Source organism: Aulostomus chinensis, chromosome 20 (assembly GCF_037954235.1).
Source record: "Aulostomus chinensis isolate RoL2024-O1b breed Wild chromosome 20, RoL_Achi_v1.0, whole genome shotgun sequence".
NCBI classification, from domain to species: Eukaryota; Metazoa; Chordata; class Actinopteri; order Syngnathiformes; family Aulostomidae; genus Aulostomus; species Aulostomus chinensis.
In genome coordinates this window covers 4,235,584-4,259,780 of record NC_141339.1, presented here as the reverse complement: position 1 = coordinate 4,259,780, position 24,197 = coordinate 4,235,584, and the positions used below count along the sequence as shown (strand labels likewise).

Here is a 24,197-nt window from a genome sequence, read left to right as displayed (position 1 = left end):
AGGGATGTGCCGAGCCCCTAATTCAGCCCAGGAAGTAGAGCTGCAAAGGCCCTGTGGACTGGAGACGTGTCCAGGGTGAACCCTGTCTCTCACCTGAGGTTGCTGGGATAGGCCCCACCCCCTGCCACCCTTAACAGAATAAGAGGTAGAAAATGTATGAATGTTTGGATGGATGGATGGATGGATGAGGACAGAGTATCTGGTGTCAGCCTGATGATGCACTTTGAGGCGTCCATTATCAGGAGCTGCTGGATGATGAACTCATGAACTCAGACAATACAAACCATGAGTATTAATTCTTCATTTCAGTTTTAGTTTATTTCTTTTATTTTGTAAAATTAAAAATCAAAACAACTCACAACCATTGGTCTTCATTTCTCATTAATTTTATTTGCACAGGGAATTAAAGAAATCAATTAACATAAACAATTCCCATAACCCCCTCCCTGTCGAGTGACGCACTTTGTCTAATCTCCACGCTTCGGAGGCCCGGTATCACCAGCTGACGGGCCGCCACGACAACGGGACCCTTGCTTGACTGGTGGAAAACCATGAGAATTCAGGGTTAAAGTTCATCCCTTTATGGTCCTGAATCCTCATTTGATTCAAATCATCATGAAAAAAAGACAAACATTCGTCCACAGCTGCTTTAGCTGAGGGTTCATACCTGGGACGTCTGAGCGAGGACGTGCGTCCCTGTTAGCTGTGGTCAGATCACGTGCCGGCACGTTTCGGACTTGGGTGTGTCTCGCACTCTGGTGAGGCTCCCGTGTCTCCCTGCAGTCATCACGGTCTCGCCAGTTGGACCGATCAGGACCCCTGGCCTTACTCCAGCGGCCCCACGTAGCTTTGGCCCCTGGACGGTCCTCGGCTGCAGGCTACAAAGAAAATACAAGATTTCAAGTTACAACTGTAAAATTTGGTCACCAAGATTTCCCTGAAATAGATTTGGACTTCACCTTTGTGTTCCTGCATGGGGCCTCAGTGTGAGGCCTTGGGGGGAGGGGCACTGCTTCCATCCTCTCACAACGGTTGCGCCAGTTGGGCCCATCAGCACCTGGTCCATGGCCCCCAATGGATCCTCCTCTTCTTCCGAGCTCCTGCGGTGGCTTTACTGGGGTGTCAGTGTGAGGCCTCGGGGGGAGGGGCACTGCCTCCGTCCTCTCACAACGGTTGCGCCAGTTGGGCTCATCAGCACCTAGGCGTTCGCCCCCAATGGCTCTTTCGCGCCTTCCGACCTCCTGCGGCGCCTTTAACGGGGCATCAGTGTGAGCCCTGGGGGGGAGGGGCACTGCTTCTGTCCTCTTTCTGCAAGGTTGGTTGTGCTGGGTAGGCTCATCAGTACGAGAGCCATGGCCCCCAATAGTTCCTCCTCCTCTTCTTCCAAGCTCCTGTGGCGCCTTTACAGGGGCCTCAGTGTGAGGCCTCAGGGGGAGGGGCACTGCCTCCGTCTCCTCATTACCAGGTTGGTTGTGCTGGGTAGGCTCATTAGAACGAGGGCCATGGACTCCAATGGCTCCTCCTCGTCTTCTCACCTCCTGCGGTGCCTTTAACGGGGCATCAGTATGAGGCCTCGGGGGGAGGGGCACTGCCTCCGTCCTCTCCTTGCAAGGTCGGTTTTGCCGGATAGGCTCATTAGTACGAGAGCCATGGCCCCCAATGGCTCCACCTTCTCGTCGTCCAACCTCCTTCTGTGGCTGGAACCTCAAATGTTCCCGCTGCTTCTCCAGTGCAGCATCCTGATGGATTTCGTAGATTCTCTTCGGGCCCTGCACCTCCCGTCGAGGAATCCACTGGTTCTGGCACAGAGAGGAAGGATTATTGAAACAATGTGAGTTCCAACATTTGTTGTTTTACATCACAATGTCTCACGCATTAGCATGGGTTGTTAGACACCAGTGAATGTCTACCTTTCTTAAGTCCAGCACATCTTGGACCAGGAATTGTATCCTGCAAGATGTCCTGTTTTCCTGGATGATGGCGTTCATTCGGATGAATAATTCATCCATCTTGGCCTGGGACACAGAAAATAAACAAGTTTTCTTTATGGTTTTTCAACAGAAACCGTCAGTCCTAGGAAAATTTCAGAGCAGGTCATCTTCCATCATATCAGTAACTTCCATTGGTAGGAGAGTTCCTGGTTTCATACCTTGGCGCGCACCACATCCATGTCCTTCCCTGCTGTGGTGAGGAGTTTACAGAGACTCTCAAGGGAGTCTTCGCTTGCGTTGTCCAGCAGCTTCACTAAACAATTGTAAATAATCGAGGCATTCAGCAGCTTCTTAGTGAAAAGCTCCCCGATGAACTTGACGTTTCCCAAGGAGCGCCGCTTGATTTTGCTGCGGTCCTCCTCAAGCTCCATCATGAGGAGCTCCCGCTGCTCCTCCTGAGGACGGACACAAGTGGGCGTTAGGGGTCAAATGATCGGGTAGGACTCAGAAGGACGTGGCTGGGACGATAACAGGAGGAAATAAAAGGATTCTTACATCATGAACAGCCTCCACCTCTTTCAGTCTGGTGATGAAGTTTTCCTCTTCATTCTTCTCAAATTCCGCCTGGCAGCAGCGGATCACCAGCTGACGGAAGGTGACGACCTCCGTCCCTCCGTCTGAGGTGGGCACCTTCGACTGAGAGGAAGAAGCCTTGATTACATAACTCAGTTCATACCATCATCTTAATGACATGACAGTCGCTGACCAGGTTCAAAAGAAAGTGAGTAAACAAAACAACGATGAAAGATTCAGAAAGCGGCGCGTCTCTTACCTCAGCCAGACGACGGCACAGGTCAGCGTAGGTGGAGGAGAAGTGCTGCTCTGAGACGGCCTTCTCAAACATCAGTTGAGCAGCTGCCTTCATTCATGGGATGATGTGAAAACCTAACAGGTAGCGATAACAATTAACAAAACAAGGGTTGAAAAATAAATTCTGTTTAAACTGGGGGTACATTCTCGCTGCTTGGGAGCAGTGTCTGTGTTTGTCATGCGTCCACCAGCTGACGTTTGAAGCTTCATTTGATTTCTGTCCAGCAGGCAAACCCTCTGTGCTGTTAAAATCTTCTCCTGCAGATGGACTTTCAGGTCCTTCAGGGGCACACATCGATGAAAACAAGAGAAAAAGCTCCTGCTTCGTTGAGACCCCCATCACTCCGCCCTTCAGAGGAGTGTGACAACGTTTTAATCTAAACCTTGCCATTTTACCCTCTCCTCGAATCAGCGTTGTTTGAAGTGTCACTGTGCGTTAACTCACATCACATTCATGTTAGTCACCTGAACAAGTTGACACAGGCTCTCTGAGTGGAGAATCTGAAATCACTCACAATTTATGAGATGAGAAATTACGCGCTGTGCGCGCGCGCACACACACACACACACACACACACACACACACACACACACACATACACAAAACCAGCATGTTACATTGATTCTTATCCTAAATTGAGTCCATGTAGTATTTGAGTGTGTGGACTATTTTCTTCAATTTATACTTGCTGGAAAGAAAAACCTCTTTGTCCTCTGCTGCTCATTTGTGGTTTGACAGAAGAAGAAACATGTCTGCGACTGCTAAATATATTTTTCATATTCATAACTGTTTGCAGGATGTCAGCTTCTTCCTGTTGTTCCTGCTGTGATTTAGACAGCTGTGAATCAGTGTGAGGCTGTCTGTCTTAGAACAGAGACACCAAAGAGCAGTGATTTGAAAAACAGCAACTCACAGGGGCCTAGACCATCAAGCATGTTCAACACATCCACAATAGCTTTCACACTACCTGGGTGGAGAAGCCCCAACCACTGAGAAAAGTTGAACCACAACTCTGGGTATCAACTTGTTACACCAACCCATATCATTGCAAAGTATTAGGAATATAAATTTGTAATTACTGCCAAAAGTAACACACTTCATCAAAGCCAGACAGGAGAGCTGTCAATAAATTAGTGAACATGCAAATGAACAAACTTTTCTTTGATCACTTCCATAATTCAGGCACAAGAAGATCTCATTGTAGTTGTGATTGTATGCTGATAAATGCATGGGCAGTTTAGATTATTGGTATGATGCAGTCGTGTCATCCATTCAGCTGAAATCCTGGGTCGACATAGTTGTGAAAAACGCAGCACGAAACAGACAGTCTGTGCGACTGGCTACGTATGATTCTGCAAACCAGCACAGGTTAAATAATATATGATGTAAGGTTGTATAACTACATCCATCCATCCATTTTCTACTGCTTAGCCTGTTAAGGTTGCAGGGGGGTGGAGCCTATCCCAGCAGCCTTCGGGTGAGAGGTGGGATTCACCCTGGACGGGTCACCAGTCCATGGCAGAGCGATCAGGAGCAATTAGGGGTTCAGTATCTTGGTCAAGGATACTTGACCGGGATCACAAGTCCATCACAAGGCCAACACATATAGACAAACAACCATTGGCTCGCACAGCCATGCTGACGGTCAATTTAGAGTCTGGATTAACTGGTCCCCTCTTGATGTCTTTGGACTGTGGGAGGAAGCTGGAGTACCAGAGAGAACCCACACAGGAACAGGGAGAACATGGAGACCTCACACAGAAAGACCCCGTGCTCCAGCCGGGGCTTGAACCTGGAACCTTCTTGCTGTGAGGCGACAGTGCTAACTGCTGCCCCACCATGCCGCCCCGTGAATAATACCCTCCCCAGAAAATCTGTATTATTGAAAGGTGCTCATCAGGAAAAAAACTCCTGAGAGACCCCACCCTCAATCCACTCAGCGTGATCAGCAGGATCCTCTCCAATCTTCTGGATGTGATTGTCAGCAGGCAGGGCTGCTATATTTTTGACTTGGCCTCAGCAGGTTTGGTCCAGCAGCATCAGTTCCAGTGGTGATACAGAGATAACACCACCTTTGTAGTACAGATCCTGGCGAACCCTCTAATCCTGCCTCAGAGCACAGGCCCCTGACCTCATCTCCCTCTCTGCTGCTCTGCTGTGGGATTCCCTTCTTCTACTTTGTCAACTTTTTTCTGATTCGGTTTCTGGCAGATGGTGTTCAGCCACTTTTACACAGATTCTTCGATATCATAATTGTAGCAAATCCATTGTGCGGATGCTTTCCTTGTTTACACAGAAATAGACGAAACATGTATAACACTGCCTCACTGCATACCTTTCAGGTTTGGTACTGTGGTGGAGTTGGAGCCAAACACTTGATTCACTAAGTAAATCCGAGAAACTCAAAAAGCATTGGGAGGCAAACAGGCTTCATAACCAAGTGGCGCTGAAAGGATGCTACTAAGACTGGCATGTGTAACTGTTCTTGAATACGGACTCACGAACAGACGAAGCACAGGTGAACGACTCCAAAAAGACAGGAAACAGACAAAGACAGGAAGTGACACACAAGGGAGGTACACTTCAAAATGAAACAGGGAGTGACAGGTAACAAGAGAAACGCAAAACCACGACAAAAGAGCAATAATCCTGAAACTGAGTCCATAACTCAAAATTCATAGCTAAAAGTGGACACAGTTAAGAAAAGAACATGGAAATGTTTGTAGGAGATACAGATCAATTCAGTCAGTTTAGTTTTGTTATTAGATGAAACAAACATGATTTGCTACGTCCTCCACAAGGTTAATAAATAAATTAATAAAATAAAAATAAAACATAACACTATAAAATAATGCACATCCATTCAAGTCATTCCCTCATATCCATTCTACCTAAAAATACCCATGTACGGTTACCTTTGTGTGTGTGATATTAACTTGAATCATTTTAATCAGAATAAATTATACATGGAGATTCCAGTTTATGCTCAAACTGTTGGATTTTAATGGGATACCAGCAAACACTGCCCACTTCCAATAATACTTGGACAAAAACTACCCGCTGTCTTCCAGACTTCTGTTATGGCACCGCTGGGTCAGATATCGTGGCATCTGGAGTTCGGAGACCTTCACCGCATCACTGGCAACCCCTCAGAACAGGATTAATATCCAGGTCACAAGTTGTGTCAAAAGTCATAAACCTGGCACATACTTTTTGCACTCTGAGACTTCTGGACATAACCAACCCTCGGATATCCATGTGTCAAACATTCATCCATCCCAACATCTTTGAAATAGACAGTGTATGAAATCTGAGTTAAGGGAGTTGTGACGCTGTGGTTTTGGGTTTTAGCTCCTCTACTCATCTGCAGACATCTGTTTCAGAAAAAACAGTTTAGGGTGCGATTTAAACTTTTTTCACGATTCTCATTGTTGAGGATGATCTTTCAAATGAGACCAAACTCGTGACTTTTCTCCAAATGGTCTCGATTTACTTTAGGGACATCTATGTAGGTGTTTGAGGCAAAACAATTTCAGACAATTTCTGGCACTGTGCTGCTGCTAGTAAAACAAGGCAAAGATAGGAGGCTCCTCACTTAATTTGCCTCCAATGATGCAATAATAATGCAAACCCTTTACATCCCCCTCCTGTCCGATAGAAATCAAGTTGGACGGACTGGATCGTTTAAAGACAGGCAGACATGTTTGCTGTAAACCAATAAAATTCTCAGGACAGCTGCTGAACAACTCAAAGTAAATTTCACACATATAAAAGGATCCATCGTCATCTTCCGCTTATTCCTACACATTAAGGGTCGCGGGGGGGCTGGAGCCTATCCCAGCGTCAACGGGCGAGTGGCGGGGTACACCCTGGACAGGTCGCCAGTCCATCGCAGGGCCAACATAGAGAGACGAACAACCATTCACACTCACATTCATACCTACGGTCAATTTAGAGAATCCAATCAGCCTAGTCCCCAACTGCATGTTTTTGGACTGTGGGAGGAAGCCGGAGTACCCGGAGAGAACCCACGCAGACACGGGGAGAACATGCAAACTCCACACAGAAAGATCCCGTGCCCAAGCCAGGACCCGAACCCGGCACCTTCTTGCTGTGAGGCCACAGTGCTGACCACTGCACCACCGTGCAGCCCCATATAAAAGGATGTGCATGTAAAATAAAGCCCAAGAACTCTTCAATTAAAGCTATACTCAATATATATACTGGGCATATTTGAACATACTGTATGACAAAATATTTGCAAGTTAAACTGTACCATGGTTTTTGGTCAAATAGCTGCATGTGATTTGTACTATATTATGGTGACCCTGCAGAGTGAAAGGAAGACAGATTCCTTCCTCTTCTGGATCAATGGCGGACTCTCCCATGGCCCTTTCTCCCTCATTCATCTTCTCCACTTTGCTTTCGTTGATGGAGCAGAGAGGAGGATGTCTCCAAGTGAGTGGTGAAGTTCAGCAGTTCCAGCTCTCATCCATCTCTGCTGGTTCCTGTCCGGGTCGTCTGATTATTTTCTTGGTAAAAATGTCATCATATTGCGTTTGGATTCTTGCAATACAGATTTCAAATACAGGAGCAACCTTTTGATTTTTTGGGGGGGATCTAGATTACAGTACTGGTTATGTTCGTCAACCACACAGCTGGCATGGATGTAGATTTACGTTCATAGTGAAAATCTATGGAAAATTCGAGGAAACAAAGGGAAAGATGCAAAAGGAGAAAACAGAGTAAATAAACTTGCACAAGTAAATATGAGAGAGCCTTCGTCCAGTCATTTTTAAAACGTAAATTGGAATGAATAAAAGATTTCCAGGCTCGACAACTGCAACTCCCTCCTATCAGGCTGCACCAGTAGGTCCCTAAAGACTCTCCAGCTGGTCCTGAACGCTGCAGCCTGCGTGTAGACGAGAACAAGTGGAAGAGACCATGTCTCTCCTGTACTGGCTTCTCTGCATGGCTCCCTGTTAAATTCAGAATAGAATTCAAAATTCTCCTTCTAACATACAAAGTCCTCAACAGTCAGGCTCCTTCATATCTGACAGAGCTCATAGTCCCTTATTACCCAGCTAGAACCCTTCACTCCCAGGATGTAGGGTTACTGGTGGTTCCTAGAGATTCTAAAAGTAGAATGGGAGCCAGAGCCTTCAGCTATCAGGCTCCCCTCCTGTGGAACCGTCTCCCAGTTTCAGTCCAGGATGCAGACACCCTCTCGACCTTTAAGAGCAGACTTAAGACCTTCCTTTGAGTTGTGTGTTTCCTCATTCCTATTACGTCGCCACTAGTTCCTAGTGTATCACATGCAATTTCACATGGATATTTATAAATCGTTTACATGTAAGTCCATGAAATACCACAGGTAAAGGGATTTGACGTGGAAAGGGTTAGAGGTTTTACATGATAATTTACACGGTTCACACTTTAGAAAAGAAGAGATTTACATGTGTAAGTGTGTATTTAACATTAGATACGCTTCCACACATTGCACAATATTTACTGACGCCGACACCTCACCACGACCTTGGTTCTTCGTCGTCACACAGTGCACCTTTATTCAAATACCGTATTTTCTGGACTATAAATCGCTCCAGAGTATAAGTCGCACCAGCCAAATAATGCATAATAAAGAAGGAAAAAACATATATAAGTCACACTTTTTTGGTGGAGATTTATTTGATAAAATCCAACACCAAGAACAGATATTTAATCTTGAAAGGGTTTTTAAAATAAAAATAGAATAGAGAACAACAGGCTGAATAGGTGTACGGTATGCTAACGTAACACATTCAGCTAACGTTACATGACGCATAAACAACGAACTGAGAAGGTGCCTTGTATGTTAACGTAATATATAAACAGTTATTCAGATAACTACAGCATAAAGAACACGCAAACAAGTTTACCAAACCATCAGTGTCAAATCGCTAAATCCAATGAAATCTTCATCCTTGGTGTCACTTCTGAAGAACTCCGCCAACTCCGGACGCAGACGATGCGCCACTTCTTCTACGTAGCTTTCGTCAGACTCATTGTCAGTTGCAGTCCCAATTATTCCAGCCTTTCTGAATCCCAACACGATGGTTTTGGAAATGTATATATTTATAATGAAATTATTTATTAAAGTGGTAATAATTTCACATATAAGTCGCTTCGGAGTATAAGTCGCACCCCTGGCCAAACTATGAAAAAAACGCGACTTATAGTCCTAAAAATATGGTAAATCTTTTGTTTTTTAATTTCTGTGTTCCACTACAGCTTATTCTAAAACAGTTTTCTGCTGTGTTCCTCTTTGACTTGACAAAAGTGGTTCCTTACTAAATAAAGAGTAATTTCTCTACATGTTAGATCATAAAATATTGTAAACCTGTTGTCTAGGTTAATATGTGTTTTCTCATAACCCTCTAGTTGATTTATTAATTCAAACAAAGCAAGACAACACAAACTCGAAGAAAGGAACTTGTCAGGAAACACTGGGACGTTGCTTCATTGGGGGGACTTCACCCTCAGGACTGTTCAACAGGCACATTAATTTTGTATTTAGCCAGTAACCAATAAGGGTTGGGTAATTTGCATCTCTTGGTAGTCAGTTGGGGGCGGAGCAAAACATTGTTTCCCTTGAGAGAAAAGCCTTCAGCCTTCATTCAAAGAAGAAACACACTTCAGTTCTGATGCAACTGATGCTCTAGTAGCATCTATGCTAACCTCTTTAGCCTCGCTGCCGTCACACGTGTACCCCACCCTTACTTTCACAGGATGCTGATTGGTCCAATCTTTGGTGGTGAGGACACAACACATCAAGTCTGACAATAACAAACAAATAACAGCTGGTAAAGAGTTGAAACTTAGTTGTTATTATAACGGCTAATCTGCTCTTTCCTGTTTTTTTTTTCAAATGTGACAAAGCTCAGCTGGCTTTTTCAAATAATGCAGTACCATATTTCATCTCAAAGGAAATCTCTGAACCTTGTAGTAAATGACATTGAATTACTTGTGGACTCATCAGTCCATATTACGAGCTGTAGAAAGTGTTATCTACCTTCCAGCTGCTCGCCACCACAAAGGTCATTCATTTGAATGCAAATGGTGGCGTGTCAATAACTGTAATATCTTGATTTACTGTCTTTGCTGGATTGAGTCCAGAAAAACCTCCTTATAGTGGAAAGGAAAACAAAGGCACTTTAGTCGAGGCAAAAGCACAAGGACACCAGTTATTAAATGGTCACCATCTCACCCATTACTTAATTGTTGTTTTCACGGGAAAATTATTTAAAAAAAAAAAAGTCATTCAGAAATCAAATGAAGGATTGGGGTGTGAAACAAAGGGAAAATTCCAAATGCTGAGGTGGGAAAACACACCTGAGGCCTGTCGGACTCTGAATAGAGGGAATATCTTGTTAGGAAAATGGAATGTTTCTGAGATCTCTCTCACCATGGTGGCATCTGTGGTGACAGGCCAGTTTTTGGATAGGTGTTACGCAGTCGTATGGGTGATTGTCTATGTTAAACCATGTGTTTGGCAATATACTTTCACAATACAGTAGGTCTTTTTACCATCACCCACTGTCAGTACAGTCACTGGCAGGAGGAAGTGGCTTACTGTCATATAGGGGAGAGCAGTAGGTCCTGATTCATGAGACGAACGCTTCAATAGGCTCAGGTCATATTATTGTAACAAATTAACTCTCCGTAAAAACAAAACCAAAAAAATTAGGAAAGCAGCGCGACCAGAATTATCACCGGAAAGGCGCGCACACATCATTCAGCAATTGGCCTCACTGCTTACGTATTTGAGGGAATTGAATGACGAAATGGGGAGGAGAGAATTAAAAGGACAGGTGTAAATATCACCTACGCGTGAGCTTGCTGTCGCTGTCATGTGATTCTATGAGTGTTAGTAAAGAGAAGACCAAGTGGTCCAATATGCGTCACCAATCCCATGTTGGAGAACGCACTCACCTATAATCTGACCAGTGTCGGGCATGTTACTTTGAAAAAGTAATTCATTATAGTTACTAGTTACTCCTCCCAAAAAGTAACTGATTTAGCAACTGAGTTACTCCACTATGAAAGCAACTAGTTACCAGGGAAAGTAACTATTGCGTTACTCTTTTTTCTTTTAAGTTTAAAAATATCAAAGAATTTGGATTTAAAAAAAAAAAATTTTAATCAAAATCTAGCTGCGGCTACTTGGACGGCGTGGCTCACGTTCGCAGTGCCTGCTTGCTATCACCGTCAGCGGTGCCAACGGTGTTTCTGGCCTCTAGTTTCGTAGAAGCCTGGGCCATCAAGAAGTGTGTCATTAACTTGGAGTTGCTGACATTGGACGCTGAAAGCCTCTTGGCTCTGGGATGACATAACCTGCACTCAACATGTACATTTTGACCTTTAACCTCCATGAAGTTAAAGTAGAGCCGATACTTCCACCTTGAAAACGCCGTGCCAAATGTCTCTGGTTGGCTTAACATGAACTCTTACTCTCTCTTAGCCAATCATCCTTACTTTGTCACTTATCTCGCCCCTCCCCCCCTCACCAAAGAAGAAAAAATGCGAATTTGCGGCTCTTGTGTCTGTGTGCGCTGAGTCAGATGGCAGCTTCAATGGGTAGCCTCAGTAACGCATCAGTAACAGTAACAGTAATGGCATAACAATAGAGAAAGTAATTAGTTAGATTATCCATTACTGACAAAAGTACAGTTTATTTTAACGCCGTTATTCCCATCACTGAATCTGACTCATACAACATCTGAAATTGTGTACACAATTTTAACGCCACAGTGGGGAAGCACTTCATTCTGTGCTACAGTAAAAGAACTATTTGATTGTCGACCAGATGATTGAACCTGTTTTTCCAATAAATTGCATTTCGACTCCATTCTTGACATCATGAATAAATTTTGACTTGAACATTTAAAAAAAAAAAAAAACTTCTTCCTCTCATTTTTTAAATTCACCATTCCACAAAAAAAAATAAAAAATAGTGTGTATTTTTTTCTATTAGGTTGAATATTTCTATTTTTCTCTTCCCCCAGTACCTCCAGTTCTGGAGCAGAGGACTTGCCGTGCCTCTCACCGGTGTGGCACCATGTGGGAAACACGTACGTGCTGTTGGTAGTTGACTCAAACCCTCAGTCTTATTACAGACTGGCTGCACCTTGTTACGCTGCAAACATAAAAACGGTCCGCAAACAGAACCGACGGCAAACGGAATACAGACCTGCAGCTTCTGATGTAATAATCCCACAAACATCATAGATTTGCCACCAAACATAACACCTCCTAGTCTGTAGGGTTATTGCATTTAAAGCTGCAGTTAATTGTAGTGTTTGGGGTTCATTTTGTATTTGGTATGTCACTATATATACACCTCGTTAGATGAATGTGAGCGTGAATGGTTGTTCGTCTCTCTGTGTTGGCCCTGCGATGGACTGGCGACCTGTCCAGGGTGAACCCCACCTCTTGATGTTGACGCCGGGATAGGCTCCACCCCCCGTGACCCTTAATGTAGGAATAAGCGGAAGGCGATGGATGGATGGACACCTTGTTAGTACAGTAGTTCATCCGCAAAAATAGTCATTCATCTGTTCGTTGGTGATAATTTTTTTCATTGCACACACAAATCTGCAATGCTTTGTGAATCTGGCCATGAATCGGAAACACGTATCGATATTTCGATTTATGATATAAAAGAGTGCTATCGTATCTGCACATTCCCTTTTCATTGCACTTCTTCTCTGACTTGTGCACTTTAGACTGAGAGAAAATCTGTTCTGCGGGTACAGACGACCCACTGGCCGAACCTGCTGAGATGGCGGAGTGTTGGCGCTTCCTTTTTTGCAACAACGTGTGGGGTCTTGATTATGTGCAATTGGCTTCTCTGAGAATCTCACATTTCAATTAAGGCATCAGTGGCAGCCGGCCATGCTGCTGGGTTAGAAGCACTGGAATGTCAAATCCATATCTCAACTTTTGCTGCAGGTGGGGATGACGCGGCTACTGCAGGAACACTTGAGGTAATGGCATTATCCATTGCTGAGGCAGAGTTTGAGGCAGGTGAAGAAGCTGACACTGAAGCGGCTGAGGTCTGGGTCCCTAGTGCACTGCAGTGATGGGTCCTCCTTTCTCAGGTTCAACATGGCTTGGTTGTAGAACAAAAGGTTTTCAAATTGGAGGAGGGTGACAGAGAGACCCACGCGTGATGCAGTTGCTTTCAGAAGCAGTGACATGGAATCTCCCTTGCAAATGAACCACGTTATCAGGTGCTCTCTCCTCGGTTATTTCTGAAAATGATCTGCTTGCATCAGTGGAGAGACTGGTGACGGACTAATCCTCCTCAGCTGAGATCAGTGAGCTCTTTCCAAGTAGAAACTTCTGTAGCTCCTGGATTTCTTTGAGCTTCCCTGCTGCTCTTGTGCTGTGGTGGGAGACAGCTACTGTCGCACTGCATGTCTGCTGAGTTGATCAGAGTGCCTTCATGGAATCATGTAGCTCGATGATGAAAGCGCATACAAACATGAACAATGGGACCAACCTATTTTAACGCACTGCAGCGACCATACTGGTGCCATTATGCCAGAACATTGTCAGTTAAATGGGCCTCTGTCACTTTTATGCCATGAGAGAACTCGCGTGTGTTGATATGAGTTGGTTGGTCTGCAGACTGCAGTGTGCAAGGCGCTCCTTTGAAGGAGAGAAGCAGCTTCATGCTGTCCTCCAATTCCTGTCAGTCATGGCTGCATGACGTGCACCGGTGTGGGTTGGAGGGGTCCATGTGGATTAATTGAAATTGGATTAATGCACAATCAATGATTGGTTGGACTAAAACTAGCGAGGTTTGACCGTGTACATCACGGTTGCACGAACAAGAAGCAAAATAAACCTGCACAAATATGGTCAAGACCGCAGAACTTTGTTTGCACAGACAGTCACTTTTTGATATTCACACTAGAATTGATCTTCAAAATAGAAGACATGGAATTGGTGTTCTGACTTTTTGTTATCGATCAAGTAAATCAAGGGATAATAAAAATCCAAGCGGATTCCAATGTAAAATCCTGTCTATCACCACGTTCTTCATCAGGGGCCCATCCCTCTGCAGGGTCGATGCAGCGGATGTGCTGAACAGTGGAAGAAGAGGGCTGAGATGAATGGCTGCATAAAAAAAGAAAGGCCTGCATTAGTAGATGGGTAATGGATCTGAGGTGCCCACTCAGCGCTGGCTAATACATCAGAGACGTCACAACTTATTTAAAGTACAGATAAATAAATGCTTAAAAGCCATTAAGATGATTTGACTTGCAAATAAATGTAATTAACAATATTGCTTCCCTCGAGTAGTGATATCTCAGTCAATCTGCCAAGCCTGTGATTCGCTGACAACAGTATCAATCAGTGGTTTTATCTACATGCTGCATTAAAAGAGCTCATGTGCCAGGCTGATTATCATGAGTTTACACCCACAGGGACTGCCTGTTTAAGGCTCGTCCCAACCAAGGCTAAATCAGGGCGTGGAGTCCAGTGATGTGACTTCAAACCAATATGACAATTACTTTGTGGACTGTTTTCCACTGTCGTCATAGTTCTCAAACGGAGACACTTATCACTGTACCGGAAATATGTTGAAATATTAAAGATATCATCACAAAACATAAGAGTCGCTTTTGATAGATTTTCAGTTTGCTTCCCCGCCCTAGCTGTGGTCACGGTTACGATTAATCTAGAGTTTGATTAATTTATAATAAATCGCCCATCCAAAAAAAAAAAGCAAAAGTTTTCCCACAGTATCACCAGTCAAATAATAATTTTACTAACCTCTAAAGACTGCTCCACCAAGGACACAGAACTGAACTTTTTATCATCAAAATTGGTTGAGGGGAGAAAATTCGGATCTGCCCAAAATTGGTTTCACCGTGCGCGTAAGCTCCGTATTTACCCCTCTCTTTCAAATGCACACCCTCAGCTGAACTCGTCAAATATGTTCATGGTGGAGGTATCAATTATCTCATTGAAAACATGTCTCCAGGGGACCACACATCCAGACTCGGTTCAAGATGATTCGTTCTCCCTCAATGTTTCCCTGCGAGCTCTGTTGTATTATTTTGGCGAGGTATTCTGATCCCAGCCAAAGTTTAACCTGCTGTTTACTAATGCACGGCTTTTCACCGAGATCCTCATTGACAAGAGCTGTCAGCTGCGCTGGCTTGCAACATTTAGCACTGACTTGCAGAAAAGTGCTGCTTTTCAACACCACAAAAAAACCTGGCTCTCCAGCAGCACCTTTGATCCTCACTTTGATACACACCAGGTTAGAGAACATTACTTTCAAATCCCAGCCTTTTATTGACAGAGTACCTGCTGAACACCTGGATCAAGCGTCTGTCTTAAGGTTCTTTTTTTTAAAAAGCTATTATTCCTCCGCACAATATGACACAACAACTGATACATGAGTTAACGATTTATGACGGATGATGTCAGTGCTATTAATCTTTCGCTGCACAGCAAACCTCATTGTGCCCCCCTTTATTCTAGGTTTTTATTTTGAATATTTTTCTTCATCATTTCCTTCCTGTTTTCTTCCATTTTTCACACAAGCAGAATGTTCCATCCATACAAGCGTCAGAGTTTCAACATCAAGTCATTGTCGGTGAGCACAATGTATCACCATGGCAACCCATGCATAATTGCATGTATGAACATGGCAGGATGCAAACACACACCAACATGCCATCTGCTTGTGTGCTTTTTCCAAGCTGAGATGCTGCATTTGTATGAAGTGTGTGTGTGTGTGTGTGTGTGTGTGTGTGTGTGTGTGCGGTTATGTTGCAAAAATATGGTTATGGGACACCATAGAGGAAGAAACAGATTTATGTTTCATAAATCGAATGATTGTGTCTGACTGCTGTCTATAAAGATGCACTGAGTAGAGAGTGACTGGAAATCTCATTATTTGCTCTCCCCTATCACAATTACTGAAACACTTAAATAACCCAACCTTGTTATTTTATTCTATTTGTACTTTTACTGTAAAACATCACCCCACAGACCGCAAGGACAAAATTGTAGCCGATCCTCCTCCACTCATCCATTCATAAAATGAAATAACCAGCGACATTCCACGTTTCTAATACAAGACATATCTGTATCTTTGTGGTGAAACCCTGCGGCGCGTGGTTGTTCTTCCCTTCAAATGCATTACAATACATAGCTCCGCGCTGCATTGCTGAGACCAGTCAAAGACACCTGTACAATAATCTTGCCGTTTAATCAGTGTGCTAATCTGCAGCTGCCAGGTGGCTGGGTTTCCCTGACAAAGCTGCAGTGCTCACTTTACAGAATTTGGCACATTCGTGAGAAAGGAACCGATTTTCTGTGCGCGAATAAGACGTCGTAGATCTTTTACCTGACCTCATGACAAATGGGTGTTGCCTTGTCGCACACACCTCTGTGTGTCCTTTATTCCTCTGTAAATTTAGCCATCACCAAAAACAAAGGTTTCACGCGTCAATTCTCATCCTGATTCCTTTAAAAAAAAATAATTTAAAAAATCAGTGAAATTACTGCAGCAGTGTCACTGCCCACTCAGACCTAGATTTGTGCTCCATATCCAGCAGATGCAGATGGACCCTGCTGCCCTGCTACTGCTGCACACACGCTGGAGGCACTTCGCTCAGACGTCAAGGTACAGGTGCGCCAAAACACGGAATAGCAGATTTACAGTTAGGATTTACTTGACTACAAATGGGAATCTCCATGATTATGTCTCAACATAGAAAATCCTCCACATAGCCACCAAAGGAAGGACTGTGCCAAAAGTGTAGAATGTACTTTTTTTTTCTCCGACTTGCCTCCTGTGTGGTGAAGAGGATTCAGTGGACACTCTTGTGAGAGGGAAAAGAGGAAATCTAGAAAGGAGTAGAGGATGGTGAAGATCGACAACACGTTTCAGCACAAATGGCTTTTGTCATGGGACTAAAGTCCAATGTAGGTGCTTCCTGTAGTGTCATCACATGACACGGGACTACATGACTACTGAGGCATAGCGGTAAAACAAAATAAAACAAAAAACAAATTGAGTTAACAATATTATCTTATTTTATACTCGACATGCTGAAAAAAAAATTAAAAACTGCAAACCACGTGATCATTTTTTTAGTGACATCATAGGAAACTCAAACCACGTCGTTTGTAACCCTTTGGTAGGAAATCAGCTCCACAATCTCCACCGTCAGCAGGAGAACATGAGCTGTGCGACCAATTCATGCTGTGATCACAATGTTGAATGATTTCCTCCGCGTGGAGCCATGGGGAACAAAAGGCTGCATTTTTGCCTGTTCAGTTTGGGAGTTGTTTACTTCTTTGTGATATATTATTCACCCTGCGCCTTTGAACTTTGTCCAATTCAGTCGATTTTCTTCTGATTCTGCCAGAGTTTTCATCCAAGCCTCACAGAGACTCCCACAACCAGTCATCTAACATTGTCTACACAGTAAAATGAAGCCCGGCCAAAATATCTCCTCCTACTTCACAACTCTGTTAAAACGTCTGCCATGTTGGAGTAAAAATTGCTCGAATCTGGGTTACTCCATTCATGGCGATGCTAAATAATGAAGAGCCATTTTATATGTACAGGGACTGCAGTAAAATATTCATTTTAGCTTTTGCAGAACTCCGTTTGACCTCAGAACGTCGACACAATGTGTCTGCTCTGCAGTCTGTCGATATCAATTTTTCTGACATCATAATTATTTTTGCAACAACTCTTGTATTATGTTTTGCGACAAAAAAGGCAGCTCACAGAGTTCGCCACTCTAGAACCCCCACGCCCGTTTCATCTATGGCCTGTAATATCTGCATCTTTGCATCAGTGAGATGATTTCTATTTGAAATCGAGGAACTTTGCTTGAAGAAAAAAATAGTGACAGATGGAGACGCCTTAATTAGCATTTTCAGCCGTCACTTCGTGGATGACGGGGAATCTTTGCAAAGGCTTTGACAGATGAAGTTTAGAAAGAGTGTCGTTCTTTCTCCAGAGTCATGTATTTTTAAAAGTCTGGCTCTCACACTCTCCCTTTTAGATGCAGCACAGTGAGTGAGAGATTCAGAGGGAAGGGAGAGAGCTGGTCGCTGGAGGCAGCCATCTTGGACTAGGTTAGAAACGTAATCCCGGTCACGCTGCATCAGCAGCAAAGAGGAGATAAGAGAGTGAGAGAATGCCTGAGCAGGGAAACCCCTTTGCAAGAGGAGAGCATATGGATATTGCAGATAGCGTTGAAATCAAATGAAAAGCCTGGGGAGGAGGTGGAATAGAAAACGGTCTCTGCTGCCAATTCAGGTTCACGTTAAGAGTTGTATTAAATCTGCATCCCGTTTCATACGAAAAGTACGAATAGCTCAGTAGAAAGGAAATGACCGGAGGATGTTAGCTGGATAAGGGAACTAAAACTACAAGCTTCCAAATCAACACTCTGCTGTTTTACTGATCCAAAGAGAGGAAGATAATAGTTTGACTGACCAGAGTCTAACAGATATTTAGAATTTATGAAACCCTTTGTGGACAATGTACCGAGCAACAGAACTGGTGCAATTTTGAGGAAAGGTCATTTAAACTGTTTGTAAAAATGGTGGAATTGGAGTTTCATCATCCCATTAACAATAATACCCACATAATTGATTGGAAAAATCATAATGTGATCATGGCTGTTGATGTTGTGATGTGAAACGTAACAAATTTGGTGCCTACTTACACGCGACAGAAACAACAGTTAATAAAAAAAGGGAAGAAACGTCTGTTCTGAGGCTGGTCTACCGACAAAAGAATGACAACAAACTAGTCGCCAAGTAACTCACCTTCTTCTCCGGAGCCTTCGGGCTCCCTGCATCCCAGATCCCGGGTGCTGCTGGAGGAGGCTACAGACCTAAAGAGGCTACTCTATTACTATTGCTCTCACTGTTGGGAGGCAATGGGGTCAACAAGTTTCTAATGGAACTGAAGCGAAATGGAAGGATAGTAACATGTTTAGACCATTTTTATACAAACATTTTCCCCATAAAAATGATTAAATGATGTTAAATGTTGCTTTAAAACTTCTTCTTGGGCTCCATTTAAAAAAAAAAAAAATCTGTGACAAGTCGGGACAAAATAGAAAAGCTCTGACTACTGACCAACCACCCCACTAAAAGATACTTATTTTCCTTGGCTGGAATTCCATTTCCTAGTTAGTGTAACCACACGTGTCCAATGAGCCAAATCCCACAGTTCCTCAGACTGCCGGTTTGTTCTGATTCAGCCACTTAACCTTCCCACTTCATTTTGAGTGACACTCCTTCGAGAGGTAATGATCTGTCAGGGACCCTCACTGTGCAGAACCGAGGCCGTAGGGAAATAAGAGGCGGAGGACACACTTCCTTTCATTTTGATAATCAGCATCATGAATCACTAAAAGCAGGCTGCACGAACAAAAAAGGGCCACCGCAGCCGGAGTCAACATCTCGGTAGACCAAAATCGTAAAAAAAACAAACTTCAATTAATCAATTGCTGATGAGAATACTCCTCAGTAACGAAAGCTGGCACCAGCAGTACTGACTTGATGCGGTTGCTGCCAAGAAGTACTAACTTCACCCCCGCAGGAAATTCTGGCTTACTCCGAGACGGCACTTTTTCTCCATGTGAAAAAAACCACGATGGCCTATTAGTTGAGCAGGGTGCTACAAACCTATGAAGCTACATGTTTGTTTTTTTTAACAATTTGTAAAAATCCTCATCTATATTTTAGTTTTAGGCAACATACAGTACATGCATGTTCAAAAATATGAATAATTCAATTTCAGAGGCTGCAATTTGTCACTAATCCTTTCCAGACTCTTACTGATGAAACCGTTCAACAGAGTGGAAAGTTCCTCTCGCATTTGAAAAGTTGCTTTTTAAAACAGTGCTCAAGTTACAATAACGTGAGGTTCATGTATTGTACGTCACCCTTTACAATGAGGGATGTATTGACCAACTTTTGCGTATCGGGCTCCCAGTCCGTTCACATTGGGGATCTTTTGATAGCCAATTGTGTAAGTTAAGTACCCATAAATAATTACAGGTTAATTGAAAACTTATTATTCATGCATATGATGTAAATAACCTTAGCACTGCATTTACAGTATTATTTTTGGCAGATCAGTCGAAAGTGTAGCGTAGAAAGGACATCAAAAGCTTCTTTCGTGATAAAAATTGAACGATTGGAGCCATCAGCTTCATTATCTGCTGTCCTCAAACGGAACCCTTCATCTTCAAGTACAGTCTTCCCATTGTCCTGTCTGAACTTAGGCAGGAGACAGCAGTGCTTTAGTAGATTTGTCTGTCTTTCACTACACGTCTTAAAAACAAACTTTACTCTTGATCCCAACTAAAGCTACCCTTCCTTTTCTCTCTAAAATCCTAAGAGAGCCAATGAGTTGTGTGATTTTCAACATGTTTCTAAGGATTTTCAGACTTAGCAAAAATGAGAGTTCCAAATGACTTCCTAATTGCACCAGACAAAGAACTTGACTCTGTACTTGTCCTCTTAGATCTTAGTGCAGACACCGCTGACCATCATATCCTATTACTGAGACTGGAACATTGAAGGAATTTTAATAAGCTGGTTTACAGCCTATTTATCAGATCCATTACAGTTTGTAAATCTTAAAGGGATGATGTGAAGAAACCAGAGCCAGTACGACTTGTCTCGCAGCATTCCTCAATAGTAATACACAATAATAAGTCACTGTAGAACAAAGCAGGAACTGCAATACTCTGATCCCTCACTCAGGGGCTTTTCACCTTATAGTGAATGTTTGTATGGGGTGTAACATTCCCATGTTAACCTGTTTATGCCATTCTGGAAGTGTCCAGAAGCTTCAGCAGCACACTGAGCTGCCTCTACCAACCGTGTGGGAGTGCTGTTAAGGAAGGATGATAAAGGTGTAAAGACAAACCTCTGATGTGTATTAAGCATTCTTCAATGATTATTACAGTGTGTTCACACCAAACGCGAATTCACAAATTTCGCCATGAAAATATTCAACTTTGGCGGAAAATTTGCGTCAAGACAGCCAATCAGCATTGAGGATGTCTCGACGTCGCAGCTGACTGTGTCGCAAGATGGAGAAAAAGTTGATTGTGACTGTGTGGGAACCCGGTTCTATATGACACTGCGTGTCAAAATTACAAGAACCGGTTGAATAAGTTGGTGTCCATTCGTGAAATCCTGTCACCGATCCTAGCTAGCAGGTCGTTAAACTGGCCAGTTGTCATCCAAAAATACTGCTGGAAGCGGCAGTTATCCAGACGCAGCCCCTGGAGGAGCTCGATTCACCGAGCGGTGAAATTCACCCAGCTGTGCTCGCCTCTAGATGGTGTTGTTAACCCACATATGACGGCGTTTAGTTTTCCGATGTATTTCGGCCTTCCACGGCAGGTACAACGCAACAGTTCTTTGAATATTCATGGTGAAATGGTGGAAAGAAACGTTGCCGGAAATACTCGCTACTCGCGAAATACGCATTGGCATGTGAACACAGTTAGTTATGGCAAGACTGTTAAATCATGTTGATTTGTATGCTAACAGGATAACACAGACACTGTGAGACACTGCCAGGCCAATTTAAAAAAAAAACCTCAAACCTGGTGGAGGGGTGTCGCAGGGTAGAGGATCTGTTTAGTATGATATAAAGACACCTTTTCTTAGCATAGCCCTTGCTGGAGGCATGGCAAAGTTGAAGCAGTGTTTCCTCAGCTCAAAGCTGGACTCACTGGGTTTGCTTTATAATTTTGTCTCCTCAGTTTGAAAGTGTGCCATGTATTTTACACACTGCACGCATCTTACACTCAGACTTCACAGCAAGTTCATGAAATCTGAACTGTGGCCAGTTGCAGCTAGCCTGGGCCTCCCTCTACCATATCTCAACATTAGCCTGACATGCACCCAGCACCCACAGTTAAAAGCATCGTTGTTTTTGGACATGATCGAAACGTTAAAACTTTACTGTTCAACTGAAGTTGGTAGGCTTTGATAATATCCCGTCTACCAAGTCTGCATCACGTTTTTTCTTGAGCAGTTTCGACCTACCGACTCTACAGTGCCATTACATTTGCTGCATGGATGAGGAATTAATCTGTGGCATTTTCCTTGCTGCGCCGTTCTCTCCTCTTTGATGTTTTCCTCTTCTAACACATCGACATGTGAGACGGGTCACTGCGATAACTGCATGAATGAGCAGACTGAGGCCAAGAGCTGTCTGCACTGGCTGATCAGGAACAAAGAGAACATGGTTTAAACGGCTCTGGAAAAGATGGCGGGAACGCTGGTTTCACAGAGAAAACTGCCCGTGGCTATCGTGCCTGGAATGGCTAATTAGCTTGTTGTTTACTCTGCAGCATCTTCGGTGGAGAGCAACATTATAATGTGGGTGTGATCCTGATGCACTAAGGATCTCATTCCAGATGCAACATTTGTCACCCAGTCATATACTGTATATCATTAATGTTCACTGTGTTGTAAACTGCCTCATAAGACAAGAGGAAACAGGTGTGTAAGACACACACAGCTGCAGGAGCACATGCACCCTCAACACACAAACAGCACTGGTGGAAAGTGATTGACAAAGTGCTGTTATTACTTGTGAAATGTATCACAGACACGACAGGAAATTGTGTGACAAGGCAGAAAGAGCTGGCGATCATTATTATTTCTACTCCCTCTATTTCAGGGATTTGAGGCACGTCTCTTGAATTCCATTTTTATCCATACTCTCTTTCATCTTCCTGCAGCTATTTTTACTCACAGTGTGCAGAATTGCAAGCTGATGCAAACAGGAGAATGAGATGAGATAATAGTGTTTGGCACTGTTTTCATTTTTCAGTCTAGATCTGCTGTATTAAAACTGTTTACGTTTACCAATTGAAATCTTTCTCTGTATAAAAGACAGATCTGCCCAAGCAGTCTGATAAATATGATCCAGCAGCACAGCACGGCCAAGTGAGCAAGATAGCACGGTTTGCTGAATCTCTATATCTCCAGGGATGTTGTTAGGGTGTTAACACTGACCCTTCCACTTCCCGACAGCGCTGCAGAATCAAGAAGCCAGACCTGAGTTTAAAAGGTTAAAATGTAAAAGTTGACGTCTTCTACTAGGAATGAATTACAGTGAGACTGTAACAAGAACACCTTATAAACTCAATCTATTTGCCAAGAGGAACTTCTGATTTGGTGAACTTTTGCAGAGAAGAAAAAGGATTAAATTTCTTGGGTGATGCAAAGTCACCAGCAAAGATGTACTCAACTCTTTCTCATTCCCAGCTCATCAAACTCTGATGCTCTCAGTTGCTCCTTGTGTCAAACTATGTAGGATCCCCTCAGTTTCTGTAAATTGTCTCACTTGTTGCTACAACCACGAAGATGGAAGTCCAGTTACCTTATGATAAATATTGTCCATCATTTTCAGTGATAGAAAATTTGATAGATAACCCTTCTCTCTGCATGCATATCAGAGATTCAGACCCTGGCTGAATGCTAGTTGGCTTAGCTGCAATCAACAGGGGGCAGTAGAGTAGTAAACAAACCTGTATCAAGTCATCAAATACATGGCAGTCCGATATGGTATTCGTCTGCATGAATAAAACTAGTGTTGTGCTTAAAATTTGCTTTTTTATCAGCTATGATCTCAAAACTCCTCAAATTCCTCAACGCCCTGTCCTGTCTTGATCTCTCAGCTTCCAAATTGCAGTACCTCCTATAGATCAGGATCAGAGTCTCAATTTTTCTAGAAATAATCTCGCTCATCCTCTCTTACAAAGTCAGCCATGATTTGTAGTCGTAAATGCTTGTGGGCCAGGCCAGGGAAGTAGCTCCGGATATGTATCTGACTGTTTTCTTCACGGGCGGCACAGTGATGCAGTGGTTAGCCTCACAGCAAGAAGGTTCCAGGTTCGAGTCCCGGCTCGGGCACGGGATCTTTCTGTATGGAGTCTGCATGTTCTCCCTGTGCCTGCGTGGGTTCTCTCCAGTACTCCAGCTTCTTCCCACAGTCCAAAGACATGCAAATGGAGACTAGGCTGATTGATACTCTAAATTGACCGTAGGCGTGGCTGTGAGTGTGAATGGCAACCTGTCCAGGGCCTCTCACCTGAAAGTCAAGTCAAGTCAATTTTATTTGTGTAGCGCCAAATCATAACAAAAGTTATATCATGACACTTTACCAGTAGAGCAGGTCCAGTACCTCACTCCTTCAGTGAATCTACACCCAAAAATTCTCCATCAGCAAGCACATCCTGCAACAGCAGCAAGGAAAACCTTCCTTTTAACAGGCAGGAACGTGGAGCAGATCCAGGATCAGTGGGGCCGGCCTTCTGCTT

General features: G+C 43.6%; 1 protein-coding gene across 1 annotated transcript; it reads right to left on the bottom strand.

Moving 5' to 3' along the window:
• Positions 1-375: 375 nt before the first annotated feature.
• Positions 376-3,336, bottom strand: LOC147242301 (uncharacterized). Its single transcript, XM_086189503.1, has 7 exons — positions 2,764-3,336; positions 2,487-2,627; positions 2,150-2,386; positions 1,911-2,015; positions 960-1,799; positions 668-878; positions 376-538 (listed from the first exon to the last, which is right to left on the bottom strand). Exons 1-7 carry the CDS (start codon positions 2,854-2,856, stop codon positions 468-470), a joined length of 1,698 nt encoding a protein of 565 aa, XP_086045629.1. The 5' UTR covers positions 2,857-3,336; the 3' UTR covers positions 376-467.
• Between the last annotated feature and the right edge of the window lie 20,861 nt (positions 3,337-24,197).